At 40.7% G+C, this 20,378-nt stretch overlaps 1 protein-coding gene across 2 annotated transcripts in view; it reads right to left on the reverse strand.

The window, feature by feature from the left end:
* Positions 1-20,378, reverse strand: part of ANXA11 (annexin A11) — a 46,148-nt gene that overhangs the window by 13,913 nt on the left and 11,857 nt on the right. For both annotated transcript variants that reach the window (XM_051982007.1, XM_051982006.1), the window contains exons 2-3: positions 4,835-4,898; positions 936-1,048 (exon numbers count right to left, since the gene is read on the reverse strand). In XM_051982007.1, coding sequence (XP_051837967.1) covers positions 936-1,048; positions 4,835-4,889 — 168 coding nt within the window. In that variant the 5' untranslated portion in view covers positions 4,890-4,898. The remainder of the gene's footprint in view (positions 1-935; positions 1,049-4,834; positions 4,899-20,378) is intronic.

Consider the following 20,378-nt stretch of genomic DNA (forward strand, 5'->3'; position numbering starts at 1 on the left):
CAAACAGACCAACAATCACTGCCGTAGGGCTCCCCACATTCTCCCCCCCTTTGGAGGCTGATTCTCCTAAGTTCACGTTTGATAATCAGGGAGAATCAGTGTTCTTTGCAAAGTCCAGATGTCCTGAAGGGCCTTTTCTCCTCCCACTGCAGCTGGGAGCTGTTCTCATTGAGCCAAAGACAAGGAGCCTACCTCAGTCTAGCTTCTGGAGGTTTATGAGACAAGACACACACACAGAGACACTCACACATACACAGACTCCAAAGCCCAAAGCCTTCCTTGACTTCTGTAGCCCACACAGATGTCTTCCCTTTGTGAGTAGCTGGTACATCAGACTGTTTTCTAGCTAACACATCTGACGTTACTCAGGCACCTCCCCTCCGCTACCTCTTCCTTCATTCCAGTCTCAGATGAAGAATTCTCCTTGAAAACAAAACTCTTTTATCTCCTCAAACAAGATTGTCAGTTCTATGACAAAAGGAGCAATGTCTTTTCCTTTTTTATTTTTCTTTCTCACTCCCCCATATTACCATCACCCAAACCCAAAACTTGTCTTTTCCTTTGAAATAATGATTCTCTTTCTTCCCCAGACTAAGAGAACAATAGTCTGACAGTATCCGTGTGACCTTAGATAAGTCACTTAAGCTCCCTAGGTCTAAGTTTCCTGACCTGTACGGACTCGATGGCCTCTGAGGGCTCTTCAAGAAGGATCTTCTAAGACCCCTTGAGGTACAATATGCTTTGGCTCTCTTGGGCTATGACAAACATTTCCCCCAAACAGTCCAAAGACACAGCCCAGAAATACAGGTGTTCAATCAGCATCTGTTGACTGAATGGCACACAAAGCCATGGACTCAAATGCACATGAACATTTTTCTCTCTCCTGCCAAATAAACTCAATCCTTCACATTTCACCCCGAAGGAACAAGACTCACCATCCCTGAAAGATAATCCTGGTTGAACTGTCCAGCATAGTTGGCCACATTGTCCAGCCCAATTGGAGGCATGGTGGTGGGAGGGTAGGCTGTGCCCGCCCAGGCATTACCACCTGAAATACAACAGCAAACACGGTCAAACCCCTCTGCTGCTGTCCACAGCTGAAAACTCACCCAGAGTAGACTGGGGAAGGAAAGGCAAAACCAGAAAAGCCCCTAGCTAACGAGTCCTGCCCTCCCTCGCCAGGTTAAGAGGGCAAATAACACTAAATACAGCATAATGAAACCCAGGCCCTCTAAGAAACATTTTCCAAACAAAAGGCTTTCAAAAGTCATAATGTAAAAAGAATATTCTTCCAAAGCAAAAAAAAAAGACAAAAAGTTTCCTTTCAACTAAATAAGACCTAGGCTAAAAACTGGTAGCAGAGATGACTGCAGATATAACTGGAGGGGTATCAATGGGCAGCTTTAGCCTGGATCTGAGGCTCAGGCTTGCTACAAGGTAAGTAGAGGAAACCCAATGAGATTACCAAGGGGTCTTGTTAACTTGAAGATCTTTCAGCTGAGAACAAACCCCTTCCCTTCCCTACTCTCATACAATAACAGGATAACAGGAATTGGAGCTGGAAAGGCTAAAGGAATACAAACAAATGCAAAATGCATTTTTAAAGTATTTATTATGTACCATGCACTGCTCCAAACCCTGAATTTTACCGATAGGAAACGAAGATCCTTGAAGAGTATATGCTCATGATGGCACAGCTGTGAGTAGCAGAACAGGGATTTTCAAAATGTGAACAGCTATATCCTCCAAGAAGCCTTTCTTAATTTTCTCAAAAAAAATTTTTTTATCTTTGTCATACTTGTTAGTTTGTGAACATGTTGAATTTTCCCAATAAACTATAAGTTCTTTGAAAGGAGGTCTGTTATTATTGTATTTATCTCCCTGGCATCAAGTAGAGTGACTGGCACATAACAGGAGCTTGATAAATCCTTGTTGAATGATTAAGATTATACACAAGAGTGCTTTGGGGCATAAACTCACCATTCTACTTTCTGTTCTACTTTTATTTCCTCCACTAATGACCCATTTATATTACAGTTACAGTGCTCTATTTAACAAGGAAAACCATCTCTCTGATTTTGTTCAGATCTATTGAAGAGTAGATACTTAATAAATGTTCATTGTGATTTTTGATACCTATTTTAAGTTACCGAATCTAACTAAAATTAAGAATTAATCAACTCATTATATAAACATTTATGCTATGACACAGGTAACTTTAAAAACAAATTATCTTAGAAGCACCCTAAATTAAGTTGCTCATTTATTCTAAGACATCATTTCCCAATTAGTCCACTGGTTTTAGGTTTCTGTCACTCTGGAGGCTGCCCACCTGACAAACATCCAGTTTCTAAAAAATCACATGCCTTCCCACACCAAGCCTAGAAATAAATTATTTGGAAGGATATGGGAGGTGGGAAAAAGAATTTGGACCTCTGACTTCATTGGTAGGGAATCCCCAGTGTGGACACTCCCTCAACTGGACAGGATTGGTATCGGATTCCTTTGGGGCAAGATGGAGTATTGTGTGACCAAGGGAAGGCTAACCTACAGCTTCCTGGCTCCAAGACTGACCCTCAATCCACTCTGCCACACTATATACCCCCAATCTAGACTTAGAGAAATTTTTGAAATTTGAAGCAGGTTTTTAAAAAAGCAAACACTTTAGTAAATAATCAAAACTTTAGGAATCACTATCTTTATTGTCAGCCACAATAAGAGTATGAGTTTCTGGTATTCTTCAAGAATCTTAATGTCAATGATTTTTTAATTATGTAGTTTTCTTTGAATAGAACACAACACATCTGGAAAATTTAAAAGATCTCTTGATGAATACTGCTAAAGTGGTTCAGTCACTTTTTCAGTCACTCTGTTTGACCCCATTTGACATTTTCTTGGCACAGGTACTAGAATGATTTCATTTCCCTCTCCAGTTTATTTTACAGATAAGGAACTGAGGCAAATGGTGAAATGACTTGCTCAAATCACACAGGTAGTTTCTGAGTCGTGTTAAAGTTTTACCCAACAAAATTTGCTGTTTTAAGTAAATGATTTTTAAAGGTTTGCTCTATTCTGAAAGGGGGCATATCTCCAATTTTACAAGGAAAATCAGTAAAGTATCATTTACTAGAAAGTACATTTTGTTACAAAAGGTGAAATCCAATATTTACTGAATGCCTCGATCCTGCTTCTGCCAAACCAGCCTTCTCACAAGATCACATCGCTCTTTCTCTTGAAAATGGCCAAGATCTAAATCTTTTTATCTACTCTTATTATGTTGTTTTCTTTTAAAGTGAAAATGTAGGAGTTGAGTTAGATTTAAAAAAAAAAAATGGAAGCTTTTAAAAGGTGTTACTAATTCCAGCCCCAAGTCCTATTAACAAGGCTGTGTCCCTGTGCTCTTGAGTAATGTGATCTTTATAGGGCCTTTATAGGGTTTAGTTAGCTCAGATATTCATAATACAGAAATTATGAGCCTGTTCTCAAGCAGTTTATGCTGCTTTCCAGGAGAGGTATTTCTAACCCCCATCTGCTGTCAAGGAAGCCAAGGAATCTCAGCGCTGGAAGAATATACTGGAGGTGACCTGGTCCAGTTATTCGCCTTTGTGACCCTTCACCCTGCTTCCGTTCCTCAGTGTGGTCTCCACCTAAAATGTCACGGGGCTTGGCTCTTCCTGAACTTAATATTGCGGCACAGTTGAGTCACTAAAATGAGCACTCATCCATTGAGCAATAAACCCTATTCTGAGCCACTTGCAGTTTAATACCTCAAGTGTACTCATCTGAGATGGAGTTCTATGTATGAAAAAAAAGAGATCTATCATAGGCCATTATTACAGAAAATAAACAAGTCATATTTCCTCTCAGGATTACAGTATCTTCAGCTAAAGACAAGAAGGAGATTGAATGGATGATCTTTAAGGTCCCTTTCAATTATAAAATCTCACGATTTCAAAATCCCAGGAAAGACTGATTCCCAGCAAAATGTTTAAAAGTGTAAATTGGGATGGAGGCTGCTGGAGGGATGAGCACAAGGTCACTATCCCCATTTACCTTCTTTTCATGATTTCCTTGATGTTTTCTTTCTGAGCGATAATTTGAGTGTTATTCCAGGAAAAAATAGTAGAGGAAAAAGACTTAGATCCTGGGAATTGGAATAGGAAAAAAAGAGTATTTTTCGTCTTGCATGAAAAACAAGAAATTGGGTACCCTGCAATCGATGTATGGGGATGAGCCAAACCTCTGGAAACTGTTATCAGATCTTCCCTTTGCCCATCCATGTTGGTTACAGTCTTTCTCAAGGACAGGGTGAAAACTCTGGAAGCTGAGCCTTGCTCCTGCCATACGGTGAGCATTTAATAAATGCTCGCTCATTCAGTCATCTCCAGACACTGCCTTTGGTGCAGCAATCTGCAGGGTGCTAGGACTAAAACATCATAGCCCACTTTGCATGGGAAGATCTCATTTCCATTTCTGGGTGTGCCGTAGTCCCATAGCAAACAGCAGACTCGTGGTGCTTCTGATCAGGGGACCAGAGGCAGACCACGAAGGAAATGATGCTCTCCCAGGCTTCAGTTCCATCCTTCTGCTTCTGAGTGGGTAAAGACCACTGCCAAACACCTTTGACTTGGACTCCTTTTTTTGTGGCTACTGTTCACAATGCCTCACATTCTATTTTCTGACCTCTCTCTTTGCATTGTCTTTCTACACACATTTCTCTCTGTTGTGCCTTCATATCTACCCATTGTGTATATGATGGTGCTAGGGAAAAGATGGAGAAGGGAGAGGACCCTGAACTGCTATTGAAGAGCATGAATAACCCAAATTCCCTTACCTGGGGGAGCTGGTGGGTAGCCACCTCCAGGGGGAGGATAGCCTGGATAGCTCATCCCTTAGACCTGAAAACAAAAAGACATAAAACGTTAAGTCTACCTCTTCTCCCACTAATCCATCTTCAGAGTTGACACTCCATATACTTTGCCCAATGACCCTTCAAGAAGAAAAAAGTCCCATTTTCAGCACAGTCATACATACAAGTAACTCTGTATCATTCACCTGTTATTGGTTATTTTAAATAGCATTTGGAGGAAGCTACATGGTGCAATAGATAGAGCACTAGGTCTACAGTCAGTGAATTCAAATCCTAGTTCAGATGTTGAATAGCTGTGTGATCTTGTATAAGTAACCTAACCTCTGCCTGCCTCAGTTTCCTCATCTGCAAAATGGAAATAATAATACCCTCTACAGCCCAGGATTAAAAAGATTTGCAAATCTTAAAAAAAAAAAATTATGTTAATACCTGCAATTATTGCTTTTATCACATTGCTAGCCAAGGCTAAGATGTCCACCTGCTAGGGAGAGCCAGGACAGTAAAAGAAACTGACAATGGACTTCTGGGCTCACTCTCATATATGGTGGATCACTGGTTCCCAGATAGGCTGACTTCAAATATAGTGGCTCATATCTAAAATGACATCTAATTAAAGCATTTATATAGGGTATATATTGAATAATTATTACATTTAAAAATGCTATAAAAATTGTCATATTTCATTGAATTCAAATTAAAATGTAAATTCATTTTTTTTCTATCATCCTTATTGTCTTCAACCTTGTCACCCTCTTTCCTGATTGTCTTTCCTGAACTCAGGTGTACGAGACAGATTTGGGGGGAAGGTACAGACCACTTTTGGACTAATAGAGCATTACTTGAGAAAAGTATATTTTAAGATCAGCTAGGTGATATAGTGTGGTATAGTAGATAGAACACCAGCCCTGAAGTCAGGAGGGTCTGAGTTCAAATCTAGCCACAGCTGGCTTTGTGACCCTGGGCAAGTCATTTAACCCAAACTGCCTCCAAAAAAAAAGAGAGAGAAAAGTATGTTTTATAAACCTGGCAATGGCCTTCATAGAGGGAGATGATAGGATTATTTGAAAAACTATCTCCCCCATCCCCCCAAGATTTTGATTTGATTTTTTACCGACGGTTCATGTTCATTTTTGATTATGCCAGAACGAGAACTAGATCCTTCTGAGTATTTTTGTCTTTAGAGACAGATTTCCACTCAGAACACCAGCCAGTCTGAAGAGAAGCCTGGCTATCCACTGTACTTTCCAAAGCCTACCTTGGACACTACACCTGTTCTTAGGTGCGTTCAAGGTCTCACATTCCTCTTCAAGCAAGACTCTGGGCAAAAGCCCTGGCACTGAGCAGGGAGGGACATGAACTAATCAATAATGGTTTGAGAGATGCTATGCTCAACCAAGCCCACATGAAAGTCCATCCAAACTGCAAAGATTAAATTTTTGTACTAAAATTCTAAAAAATACTAGAATTTTGTCCTAATTTTGTACTAAAGAGATCAGATTCCCATTCTTAACATTCCCCAGATCCCCAGCTTCCCTCCCTTACGGCAGGGCTGACCAAATAACCGATTCCTTTAAAAGATACCTGACAGCACGGTTCTGTTGGCACAAGTGAACTTCCTGGAGAAAATGTTGCCTCAAGTCTGCCTTCCTGATGTCTCTAGACATCACCTGGTCAGGTGACCGACCAGAGACATACCTGTTCCTCCAGCTTCAGGTCCCCTATTCCCCTTCCCTCCTCTCTTTGCCCAGGCTCTCTGCTCCTGTGCAGTTCCTGGGGATCTGCTGCCATTGGGTGCAGAATCCGCCTGGACCTCCGCTTACAACGCTCACCTCCCTGACACAACGAGTGCCTTGTCCACAGGCCACAGGCTCCAGTCGCATCCTAACTTAATTCCCAGCCTGGCCTTCTGAGCACTGACTCTCCGCCCAGGTGGCCCTGCTAACCCAAACTTGCCTCCAAACCCCTTGCAGAGAGACCCAGGGTAGCCCTACAAAATCCAGGTGCCCAAAGGCCCTTCAAACAGTATTTACCAGGGAACAGAATTAACTAAGCCCTCTGAAAGAAATGCAAACTGAAAAATTATTCTCCCTGGAAAGTTTAATGAGCTGAGTCACCAAGACAGTGACAGGGAGGCCCTCCACCCCCTAGCCACGCTTCCTTCTCAGTCAGCCCACACCTACCAAGAGCAGAGCTCCACCAAAAGCATTCTATTCATAAAGGTATTTTCAATCTAGCCTGAGCCATCAGGGGCTCCCCACCCCTTTGGCAACCCACCCAAACTCCCAGTTTGTTTTTCAGTGTTAAAATTAACTCACACTGGGGTCATTCATCCTGCCTGCAACATTTTCCTCAAGCCCAGATCTCGTTTAAAGTGACTGGGAGCCCCATAACTTAGAAAAAGCTTTCCAGAGTCACTGGTAAAGCTCAGATTTGGGTGGGCCTGGGCCATTTCTCCAGTGAAAGGTCCCCCACTGCAACCATCCTGAAAGGCCAGACCAGTAACAGGGAGCTTCAAACTCCAAATAGGATTTTGGTTCATTCAGGACCAGTTCTATTACAACAAAGTGTTTCTTGTATGAAGAACCACGTTGGGGTCTCGGCTTCTGGTCCTTCTCGTGGGGGTAACACAGAACAAGACTGACCCCTCTTCCACAGAATAATCCCCTTCAGAGGGCTGAAGTGGACTTTTTCTTCCTCTTTAACTCATTCTCCTCTTCCATTCCTGAAGCTCAATGATTTCCAGCTGCTTCTCATATAATAAACATTTTACATAATGACTAAAGATTTGCCAAGTGTTTATACAGACACATATATATATTATACATATATTTTATATAATATAAACATACATGCATATGTATATATATATATATTTATACACACACACCTGCATATCCCATTTGATTCTCAGGTCCTATTATCCTTATATTACAAACGAGGAAACTGAGGTTCACAGACATTAGTTAAGCCACCCAGCTGGTCAGAGCTGGGGGAAGGATTCAAAGCCAGGCCTTCCTAATCTCTGGCCCAGTATCCATCTGTCATGTCACCGAGCTACTAAACCTTTCTGTCATTGCTCATTCGTGCTCACTGCAGTTTATCGATCCCCTTGTCAAGTTCTCTTTTTGGAGGCCATGGAGACCTGAAAGCTAGCCACACAGGCAGGCAGTTAGTAGCCTCAGGCTCTACCTGAAAATAATAACAGCATGGTCTGGCCAGGAAACCAGCCCAAGGGGAAGCAAGGTGAAGGAAGTACATTAGGAAGCTGGGAACGGGCAAAAGGCAAAGGTGGTGTGGTTTGTTCTTTGTATTGGAAGAAGAATAGACTCGGGGGAGGAGGGGAAGGTGAAAAGTGAATTGGATTTAAGTGAGGGCTGTGCAAGGTCACTTTCCCCTCCAGAGCCAGCTGGGCCCAGTGACCAGGTATAGATCAAGATGACTGGAGTTGGCCTGAACGCAATGGGAGACGTGGGCCTTTTTAAGCTAAGGCTTTAACAAGACTCAGTTTGACTGAGGCAATAGTCATTTGGTGACTAAGCCAGCCTTTCTTTCTTTCTTCCTTTTTTCCTTTTCTTTTCTTTCCTTCCTTCTTCATACCCTTACCTGCCAGTGCTCTGCCCAAAGGAATACACTTTTTTTTTTTTTGATTAATGAAACCTCCCAAGATATCTTGGCATTTACCTGCTAGATTTCTTTCTTAAAAACCATGCTTTTAACCCAAATCACTCCGACTCTCATGAATTGGCCCTCTGGTCACAGTTCAGACTCAGATTGACTCAGAGTATGTGTAAATAGCAATTGTTTCTTTTTTGGCAAGAAACTCAGGTTTTCCCCTCCCAGATTGATTGGGTGTGTATGTAGGAAGGGAGAAGAAAGGAGGGCAAAAAAGACCATTTGCAGCCTCACTTCTTACCAAGGCTTAATCACTGAATGGGTGTTGCTTCACTCAAATTGAGACTTGTTAAAGACTTAAACTAAAAAAAGTTCAAGGTCTCCCACTTTACCCAGGACCATTTGCAGTTGTCTTTCTTTGTATCTTGCCACTGGACCCTGATGGCTCTGGAGGGCAGAGTGAGGCAGGGGCCGTTGCACAGCCCTCTTTCACTTAAATCCAATTCACTCAGATGTCATAGTGTCACCTCTCAGAGGTCAGGGTTCTCTTCAAGAACAAAGGACAAACTGATTAATACCAGGTAAGAAAGAAAAGGCAAAAAACAGTCTCCCAATCTGGAAGGGGAAGACCCTCAGTTTTCTGGCCAAAACAGAAATAATTGCTAGTTACATTTACTCTGAGCCAACCAGGGCCCAAACAACACATCAGAAATAAAGCTAGAAAAAGTCAAGAATCAGAAAGGAAAGGATTTTCACTGTCAGGCTAAGAAGTCAGATCTTTCTCCAATAAAGAATGGAGAGACACTCAAGATTTTTTGAATGGAAGAATAAAATGTTGAAAACACCATTTCAGGATTCGGTGGAGCATTAACACTCATCTCCACCAAAAGTGTAATTTCTTCTCTGTGCATCTTGACAAACCCTTTCCTTCCTGCCCACTGTTTGAGCAATTCCTGGAGAAAATGTCAAATGCAAAAATGAAGTAATCCTTCACTTTATGGAACATCTTGTGCTGTTCTACTCCTGATGGGGGCTTTAAAGTTGCAAGATCATACTATATATTCCCAAAGAGATGAAAATCTGACTTTAAAAGCTGAATCATCCACATGAATATCACTAGCTAATATTTCAATTAGACTTATATGAACTGATGCAGAATAAATAGGCAGGACTAAAATGAAAACACTAAAAAAGCTGTCAAACTTTGATCAACCTTTCAAACTGGAGAATGATCTTGAGAGACCCAAACCGGAGAAATGGGATGACAGGTGCAAAAATATTACCTCGATATCCTGTGTCTAGGTTTAATTGTTCTCTGTTCCAAAGGAGAGTTCACCAGGGATGCAAAGTGAGAACTGGGGGTATAATCAAAGGCATCAATTAAACCTAAACAACAAAGATGAAAGTACCCTCCTAGAGGGGAAGAACAATCAAACTCGGAGCCTTGGTAATAAGATGGCTGAATGAGATGAGGAGACATCCCCTCAAGCCCCATCAAAGTTAGTTAGCCATCCCAATTTTGTTCCCTTGTCTGTCTGGTAACTTTTTAAATGTCAAGCAAAGAAAGGCATGTTGTGGAAAGTTGCTTCAGAAGAGAAGCAAACAGGAGGAGTACCTGCTTCAGATCTCCACCTAACAAGAAAGGCAGAGAACATCAGTAGAAGTCAGAGGAACTGGGTTTCCAGCCTATCTGTCAATGATTTCAAAGTCTTCTGGCCTTAGAATAGCCCCACAAACATTACTGACTATCAGAGGGATAATCTGTTGGTCAGTAATGACCAAGTTCCTGAAACAATAGCAAATAGACCACCCCTCAAATCTACTTGTAAGCCATAAAATTAGCAAATAAATAATATGAAGCTCTGATCCAACTCTATCCTACAAATCTATCCCTTTTTTTTCTGGCCCTTTTCTAATTTCCTTTGGAATTTAGCCTGCTGCAATTAGTATTACAATTACAATAAACTTTGCCCCTAGACTAGGAGATGGGTTCAAGTCTGAAATTCTTTTGAGACACCTCACGACACCGGTCTGTGACTACAAACTTTTGGTCCCCTTTGCCAACCTCAACACTGTCTATGAGGAACAGAGAGAAGGCCAATTTGGATGGACCCAGGAGACCAGAAGGGAAGTAATGTATAAGAAGGTTAGAAATTGGGGTCAGATTGTAATGGGCTTTAAAAGCCAAATACAGAAATTTATAGTTTGTTCTGTTCTGAAAGCAATCAGGAGTTCATTGAATAGGGTCATGACATTTTCATCTCTACCAAATGAGTAATCTCTTCTCTGTGGATCTTGGCAGATCTTTTCCTCCTTGCCCATCATTTGGCTTAAATTAGATAAGTGCTAAGGTCTCATTTCTAGCTCTAATCCTTTGACTCCTGGAAGCATACATTCGAAGATTTTAAAGCCTAAGTAGTTTCTTAAATTTTCTCTGCCTCCTCCCTCCCCCCATTTATCATAAGGAATAAATGATTCCATAAATTGTTCCACATATATATGCACTCTGGAAACTGTTCTAGAACTTGTTCCACCCTTTTAATGGAGTAACTAAAAATATTCCTTCTACCTTTTAACCTCAATTCCCTACTCTGTAAAACGAGGGGGCTATGCTAGGTATGGTAAATATATTTCACCTATTTTGCTGCCCAGACCTGCGCTTCTGAAAAAGTCTTAAGGAGAATAATGACCCTTTCTTCCCCTACTCCATTCTGCCCAGCTCTGAGGTGGACAGAATTAGGGGTAGGCAAGTTAATGGAGTAAAATATATAAAGGGATGGGCACAACAAGGGAGCTTTTTGGAGAGCAGAACATTCCACTCTCCAGGAAACATTAAGTCCTTGTTTTATGAAAAGCCGTGCTGGTCTTATATGGAAGGCTTAAAGGGTCCAGTGGCCAAGAACACCCACAAGAAGACCCACAGGTCTGTTCATGACTTCTTTTTGCCCAAGAAATTCTATAGTTTATAAATTAGGTATATAAATCAAAAATATTTAAATATGTAAATACTAACATAAATAATATCTATAAATATAAATCATAATTTCACGATCCCCACATTCAGTTACGAGACCCATATCGGGGATCTGGAACAAGTATAAGAACTTAAGATAAAGCCTTGGATGTGTCTGAGAGATCATCTAATCCAAACCCCAATCCTCTTCTTTTACCGTCCCCATTCCCCCATACAGTTTTCTTACACCACACAGTAGACTTTTCTAAGATCAGCCATCTCACATTGAAATAAACCCACCCACCACCTGGTCTTACCCATATAAGAAACTGCTCTACAACACTCCAGACAAGATCTGTGAGCCTTCCACCGAAGAGTGTCACTGGGGACAAACCATTCCCTCCCTGCCACAATAACCAAAGCCACTTTTCAGGTGGTTCTGTTAGGAAAATTTTCTTTACATCAGATCTAAACCTGTCTCTTTTAGGAATGTTAAACCATACATAAGGATTCCTGAATGTCAAGAAAACCACTTATCAACACCCTCTATGTTTTGTTGTATTTTTATTTAGTCTGTTAACCTGGTTCCCACAATCACACCTGTCCTTTACACTTCATTTCTCTCATTACAATCCATGCTTTTTGGCTGCCATATTGACACTCTTTAGGATTCAGCAGGACAACAGAACTACTAGGGTTTTCAATGACTTGCTATCCAGCCACTCTTCCTCCTCCCCTAGCAAATAAGTATAAAGCTGATTTTTTTGACCCTAGTATAGGACTTTATGAGATTCAGCCCAACATTCTGGTCCTGTCACCCATACAAGCTGTCTGTCTCTCCTACCTTTGTGCCAGTTGAAATTGAAAAAGATTGATTGAACTTTACCCAGTATTCAACATACTAATAAAAATATTAAAAACACCAATCCCCAGGGCACTCTGCTAGAAACCTTAAAAGTCCATCCAAAGTTACTACCAAACTGGTTTTCAATTTCTCAACTGGTTCCCAACCACCTGACTCTATCGTGATCTATCTCACATCTTTCAACCCGGTATTAAAAAAAAATAAAAAAAATCCCAGAACAACATCTACAACATTCCTGTCATTTATCAGTCTTGTAACCTTTTCAAAAGGAAATGAGATTAGTCTGGCATGACTTGTTTTAATGAAGCCATGCTGACTTTTCACAATTCTCTCTTCTTTTTCTAGATCAGTCTATCAATTAACAAGCCTTTTTTAAGGATTGTCTACATATGTGCTGGGTACTGAGCTAAGAGCTGGGGATAATCAGAAACAAGAGTAATTCCCACTTACATTCTTACATTATATTACTTAACATTCTACAAAAGAAAACGCCTTATTAAAAAAAAAAAAAAAAGCTCTTAATTCTGTCTCTCTCCCCAGGTCTCTGACTCTGTCTCTCTCCATTCTAAAATTCTGCCAAGATCTGAAGTCAAATTTACAGATTCTGCTCCTGTTGAAATAACCTTTCTGCAAATACAAAAGAACAGAAGCAAAGACATTTAGATATGAGATAGTTGGGGAAAGGAAATCCAAGGGAGCAGCATATAGACAAAGTCTATTCTGTGCCAGTCCTGATTACATGAGACAGAAGACCAGGTATTTACCTTCCAGAGGTCACAGCTGCCCAGAAGGAAAAAAAAAAAAAGTTACCTGGCATGTCAAAAGCACCAAAGATCATTTTTTGATCATTTACTGGGGAAGATCAAGGCAAATTGTTTTTTTATTTGTTTGGTTTTGATGATACATGTACATTCTTTTTTTTTTTTTTTTTTTACATGAATCATGTTGGGAGAGAAAAATCAGAAGAAAAGGAAAAAACTACAAGAGAAAAAAAAAGTGAACCTAGCATATGCTAATTTACATTCAATCTCCATAGTTCTCTCTCTGGCTGCAGATGGTGTTTTTCATCCAAAGTTTATTAGAATTGCCTTGGATTAAAGAACTGCTGAGAAGAACCAAGTCTGTCATCACACAATCTTGCTGTTACTGTGTACAATGTGTTTCTGGTTCTGTTTGTTTCGTTCAGCATCAGTTCATGTAAATCTTCCCAAGCCTTTCTATAATCAACTTGTTCATCATTTTTTGTAGAACAATAACATTCCATTACTTTCATATACCACAGCTTGTTCAGCCATTTCCCAACTGATGGACACCTACTGATTTTCCAATTCTTCGCCACCATAACAAGAACTGCTACAAACATTTTTGCTCATGTCAGTCCTTTTTCCTCTCATGACTTCTCTGAGATACAGACCCACCTGTGGCACTGCTGGATCAAAGGAGATGCAGAGTTTTATAGTCCTTTGGGCATAGCGTTGCTGAAAATCATCATCTGAGTCGCATTTTAGCTTTTCAAATCACCTTCACCCATGGCAGGGCTCTCATATGAAGCCATACTAGGGAGAGCCACCTGGATTCAGTCACTCATTAAGCTATATGACCATGAAACCCCTGGGAGTCCCAGTTTTACTCATGTACAAAGAAGGGTTAACCACACTGTACAGCCTCTCTGGAGTGGTACTATTGTGTAGGGATAGGAAAGTGAATGGAGGGGGCCTGTGTTCAAGGCTCTCCTATGACACCCATTGGGTCTCATACAATTCTAAGATTTTGATTTGCCAAGAACTACTGACTTTCTACTCAAAAGAGCCAGATTTGTTGGGAGAAAAATGCTTTGCAAACCTAAAATGAATGGTAATAAATTGTTATTGTTAGTGACAGATAAGAAACTAAGTGACTTGTCCAAGATCACTTAGTAAGTCAGGAGCAAAGTAGGGAATAAACCAAAGCCCAATAATTCCTAGAGTCAAATACAGAGACAGCTTTATTCTACCTAAATGTCTTTGATATAGATTTCCCTAGCAGCAAAAAGGATCTCATCTTCTCGATAAATATTACGGATTAGTTGATTGGTTGTTGTCAAAGACCAAAATGCCATCCCTATATTGGAGTCAAGTTGATCAGACCAATGTGAGCTGGGAAAGGTTCTATCTCAGATTGGGCATTTATGTCCCTGTGGACATTTGGGTGGATTCTCTAAATTTGGGCATCTCCATTCTGCTTCACTCAGAACATAGCACCTTTTCCTTCCCTTCCCTTTGTTCACATAGGGTATTAGATACTCTGTCCAAAGGAATATAAATCTTGACCATTGAAGCCTCAAAGATATCGGGGAGTTTACTTGCTAGATTTCTTTCTTAAGGATCAAGGCTTAAACCCAAATCACTCTGATTCTCACTGATCACCAACAAGTCCCAGGCCAAGCCTTACTTGGTCAAAGTTTGGGCAGGTTAGCTGACAGCAATTGTTTCTGCTCTGGCCAGAAAACCGGAGACTCATTCCCTCTCAGCCTGATAAATGGGATGTTCTTTTTTTTTCTTGACTAGGTAAAAGAGGCCATTCTCTGCCTCTTTTCTTACCTAGCTTTAAACAACAAATGGACATTATTTCAGTCAAACTGAGACCTGTTAAGACCATGGCTTAAAATACAAGGTCTCCCATTGCATCCAGGGCCATCTCCAGTCATCCTGGTCTATGTCTGGCACTGGTGGGGACAGTGAGGTGGTAACTTTGCAAAGCCCTCTCCCACCTCAGTCCAATTCACTTGCATGTCATAGCGCCCCTCCCTGATGTCATCATGGAAGAGAAAAACAAACAACAATCTCAGAACGGTTCCTTTCACCTAAAAAGGAACAGAATCACGAGGCAGAAAGCTGGGGTTCCAGGTCTAGGCCTTGGTAAAAAAAAAAAAAAAAAATTAGGAGTTTCCTTGCTGATAACATAGGGAAAACAACACCTGTCCCTCCTAGCTCAAGAGATCATCTCAGTGCATACAGAACCACCTATACAGATGTAAATAACATTCAAAACCACTTTGGTTCTCTAAACTGTAAAATCAGCAGCCAGCAGATTTAAAATTAGAAGGGTTAGGCCTGGAGTTCAAGTTCAGACCTCAGACTCTTACTACTATGTGATCCTGGACAAGTGACTCTTGGATCTGTTTGCCTTAATCTGCTGGAGAAGGAAATGGCAAACCAACAAAACCCGGTGGACAACATTAGCACGCTGCAGTCCGCTGATCAGGAAGGCTTGGACACCGCTCAACAAGTGAATAACTGCCACCATCAGCCCTTTCTATTTCTAACAATTCGATCATTTTAACTTGGGACCCTGGTTACTTAAGAGCAGTCACTGCCTTAGAGCCAGTGACATTTTTGCAGCCCCATTAGCAACTTCTGGCTCCTTTATATGTGTTTTTTGGGTTATGAATGCTTGATTTTTTTGGTATAATTTTTGCCGAAGTGACACGCAACAGGTTTCATCTAGGTTTTTTTGTCCTTGGTCATCTCTGTCCATGCCTTCCAATGAGTGCTCCACAAGAGATCCCAGCCCACAACTTGGGGACATTCTACACCAAGAAATGGTGGACACAGACAGCTTTGCCCTCCTTGCTATTTTCTTTCTGCTCCCAGATAACTTTCAGCTGATTCTCCACGATGTTTTATTGGTAAGATATTCTAGCTGAACTCATCCACCATCAAATCCATGAGTATTTATTAAACACCTATTATGTGCCAGCTATTCTGATTACCTTTGGGTAACCTAAAACTTTGAATCAGCAGAGATTTGAGTATTCTGTGCCCCAAAGTGATACAATAATAGGAGAAAAGGATACATACACACACATATGTAAATAAAATGCTATTTTAATAATAAATAATGTCAATAAGATAATGTTAAACATATAATATATATATTTAAAGATGGCCTTAGCAATTAATAAATACTTGTTGATTGGCTAGTTTCAAAGAGAAGCTTAGGGTTCTTAAGAGCATGTTAAGTCAATGAGGTCAAACTCCAACACTGAACAAACTAGATTTCAGTCCTCTTCCGGTTAATTCAATGATCACAAAAGTTTATTACAGATACAGGAAGCTAGCCTAATACACAGATCGATTGAAATGTTTTCCCTGAGCACATAAATCACCCTATTTTCATTAAAAGCCATTGCCTACATTCTCTATCCCTATCACCAAACAAATGGAAAATGTTAAGGCAAGAAAGTTCAGTAGGAAGAGCCTTGGTCCTTCTCATTCTCCTATGGCCCATCTGTGTTCTTGTATTGTCTGTCCCTGACAGATGGCACCCAGTGCATACTGTGATATTATCACTAATAACTAATATTTGATCGTGTCACTCCTCTGCTCAAAAATGTCCAGTGGGTTCTGCTTTATACCAAGTAAAACTCAAGTTCGGCAGCAGCCCAACATGCAAAGCCCTCCAAAATCTGACACCGCCCTTCCTCTCCAGCTAAGGTTCACCCTCCTCCCTGCCTCCTGTTCTGGGCTCTGGGCTCTGGGCTCATCTATTCTCTCGGCCTAGAATGTCCTTTCCATCCTTTAAGACCCAACTCAAAGGCCTCCTCCACTAGGAAGCCTTCGCTAACCTCTCCGGTTCCTCGACTCTTTCAGCTTTCTGGACTTTTATTGTGTGATGAATGATTGAATCAGGTCCATTACACACAGACCTTTATAGTGCAGATAAGCAAACAGGCCAGAGGGAGGAAATGATCTGCCAAGGTCTTTATGCTGGGGCCCCCCATGTAAGCTCCTCCGCGGGCCGACCCTCAGATAGTTCTGGGTCCGGCCTTTCTCCTCCTGCTTCAGCCTGGGCAGACCGAGAGTGAAGCAGGCGGAAAATGGCCAGTTCCCTTTTCTCAGCTCTGCGACCAACTGGCCACGTGACTGTATCCAGGCCTTTCCTAAGAGCCACCAAGGGAAAATCTGTGGGAGGAGGCTGCGCAGATGGCAGAGGGGAAACCCAGGATGCAATCAGATGTTTGCTGTGTGGCTCCCATGGTGCCCAGGACAAAGCAGGGGACGTCAAACACCTCCACACCGCACGTGGTCCATTTCCTTCTCTAAGTCAAGTCTATGGGGTCCTCTGGGCATGGATCATCCTATCCTATTGTGTTCCAGCTACCTACACTTCAAAGGTAGACAATGGTCAATGGAGAGAGCTGGAAGACCTGAGTTCAGATCTGCCTCAGACACAATCTGGGCAAGCCGCTTCATCTCAAGTCAGTCTCAGTTTCCTCATCTAGTTCCACAGTAATTGTGAGATCAAATGAAATAGTTGTGTTTTGCATAAATATTACATAATCTTCAAAACCCAGATCATATTTACTCCCCTGAAGCCTTCCAGAATTCACTCTGGCTCACACCTTTTAAATCCTAGAATTTAGGAATCAGATTTTAGAGCTGGAAGGGACCTTAAGCAGTTATGCAGACTAATTGCTCTATTTTACAGATAAAGAGACTGAGGGTCAAGAGAAAAGTGCCTTGTCTAGGGCTCACCCTGAGAAGCAAGTCACTCAATTCCTCCCTGCCTCAGTTTTTTATATATATAACAGGGAGGAAATAAAATACTAAATTAAAAAACTAAACAAATCTTAATTCCCCTTATAAACCAGCTACTTCTTGGCCAAGAATCCATTTCTTTAGATTTTCATTTTTATCTATCACATCAAGTGCGGTTTCCAGGGCCTGGATCAGCCAGCTGAGTCACCCACCCTCTCTAAATCTTCATTTCCTCATCTACAGAACTGAGATAATAACATCCATATAAAGAACAAATAACACAAAGTATATAAAACTGTTTGAAAACTGTAAACATAAAGACTTTTTAAAAAAATCATTCCGTTTCCTGTATGAAGATGTTGTCCTTAACAAAAGCCTAAGAACAGAGGTTTATTTTTTTAATTTTAATTTCACATAGTATCTCTCTATTAAGTCCCACAGTACACAGAGCTACACACTAGTAGGCTGCCAATGAATGAATGGAGCCTCTTGCCAAAGCACAAGGTTACGCTGTGGGATCACCACAAATAGCCCTATAAACATGGCAGTGCGGACCCAGTGTGGAAGGGGAGCAGCTTAGTGTGATAGAGAGAGCATGGCCCTGGAAGTCAGACGTCCTAGATTCAAGTCCTTTCTCTGACACTATCAGTGACTATGGGTGAGTCACAAACCCTAGATCTCAATTTCCTAAAATATAAAACAAGAAAAATGGACTAGCCGACCTTTGAAGTCCTTTACAACTTTAGTTAGGCTGACCTTATGATCTTTCAAGTCCCCTCTCATGGCACTCTGTAGAGGGCCAGTACTGAATAAATCCATGAACACCTGTTCCAGGTATTACTTAAGACCTGCAGCAATTCAAACAATTGCTCACCATCTCCCTAACAATGAATTACAAAGACACACTTGATCTAAATTTAGGATAATTTGGATGGAGAATACAAGTGCCCGGGGCAAAGCTTTTCAACTATAGGATTAACCTCTTAAATTAAAGAAATACTAGAGATAAAATACATAAGTATAAGTTCTGCTATTTACAACTGTTAGGATAAGTACTTTGGTACTGACTGATAAACACCATGATTATTTACAATTCTGTTGGTACGATGAGCATCACAATGCTGCTATTTACAATTCTATGTTGATAAGTACCATGGTATATTGATAGTTAAGGTGGATACTGAAATGTCAAAGTATGGTTAACCCTGGAAGGTCACTAGAAATAATGTAACACTAGCCTAAAAGGTATACAAACCCCGGCTCTCAGATTAATAAATGGAGATTGCAGAGCCTCTCTTCCACCAGGTCTCAGATTCCCTTACACTCTCGGTATTCTCTGGAGCTGGACTCCAGCTGCATTCTCTGTGACAGAAGTCAACTTTTTATCTGTAATTGCCAATGACCCGGGCTTGGAACTGGCCCGTCGTGAATTTGAAACTTGCCATGTGATCCCTGAGCAACTCACTCAATCCCTCCCTGCCTCGGTTTCCTCACTGGCAAAATTGGGGGGCAGTTATGTATCTCAGTATGATAGATTGCAGGGTCTGGAGTCAGGAAGACTCATCTTTAGGAATCCAAATCTGGTCATAGACACTAGTTGTGCGACCCTGGCAAGTCACTTAACTCTGCCTCAGTTTCCTCATCTGTAATATGAGCTGGAGAAGGAAATGGCAAACCACTGCAGTATCTTTGCCCCAAAAAATCCCAAAAGGAGTCAGGGAGAATAAAACACAACTGAAATTGACAAACAACAACAAATTAAGCTGCGTGATCTGTAAAAGTCTTTACTAATTCTAAAGGAATCAGAAAATAAGAGAGTCAACCTCAAAGAGCATTGCTGGAAGGTATCTTGTAAACGATTTCAACCACTCTGGAAAGCAATTTCGAACTATGATCAAAAGGGTTATAAAACTGTGCATACATCCTCTTTAATCCAGCAATATGCCTACAAGCCCAGAGAGATTAAAAACAAACAAACAAACTTAAATGGATACAAATATTTATAGAAGCTCTTAGTAGTGACAAAAAATTAGAAATTAAAGTGATGGCATCAACTGGGGTTGAACAAGTTGTTTATAATTATGATGGCATTATGCTATAAGAAATGACAAGCAGGATGCTATCAGAAAAACCTAGGCTTATATGAACTGATGCAAAGTGAAATAAGCAGAACCAGAACAATGTACATAAATAACAGAAAAATTGATGATGATTTAGCAAGTGATTTAGCTATTCTCATTAATACAATTATCCAAGATAATTATGAAAGACATGATGAAAAATGTTATCCATCTCCAGAGAATGAGCTTTGGAGTTTGAATACAGATCAAAATATATTTTTCCTTTTTTTCTTCTTGTTTGTTTTCTTTCACAGCATGACTAACATGGAAATGTGTTGCACAACTACACATGTATAATCTATATCAAATTGCTTACCTTCTCATTGGGTTAGGTGGGGTAAAAGAATTTGAAACTCAAAATTTTTTTTTAAATGTTAAAAATTAATTGTCACATATAAAACATTAAATTAAAAATAAAATAAAATACTTGACAAATCTT

Source organism: Antechinus flavipes, chromosome 2 (genome assembly GCF_016432865.1).
Source record: "Antechinus flavipes isolate AdamAnt ecotype Samford, QLD, Australia chromosome 2, AdamAnt_v2, whole genome shotgun sequence".
In the NCBI taxonomy this organism is placed as follows: domain Eukaryota; kingdom Metazoa; phylum Chordata; class Mammalia; order Dasyuromorphia; family Dasyuridae; genus Antechinus; species Antechinus flavipes.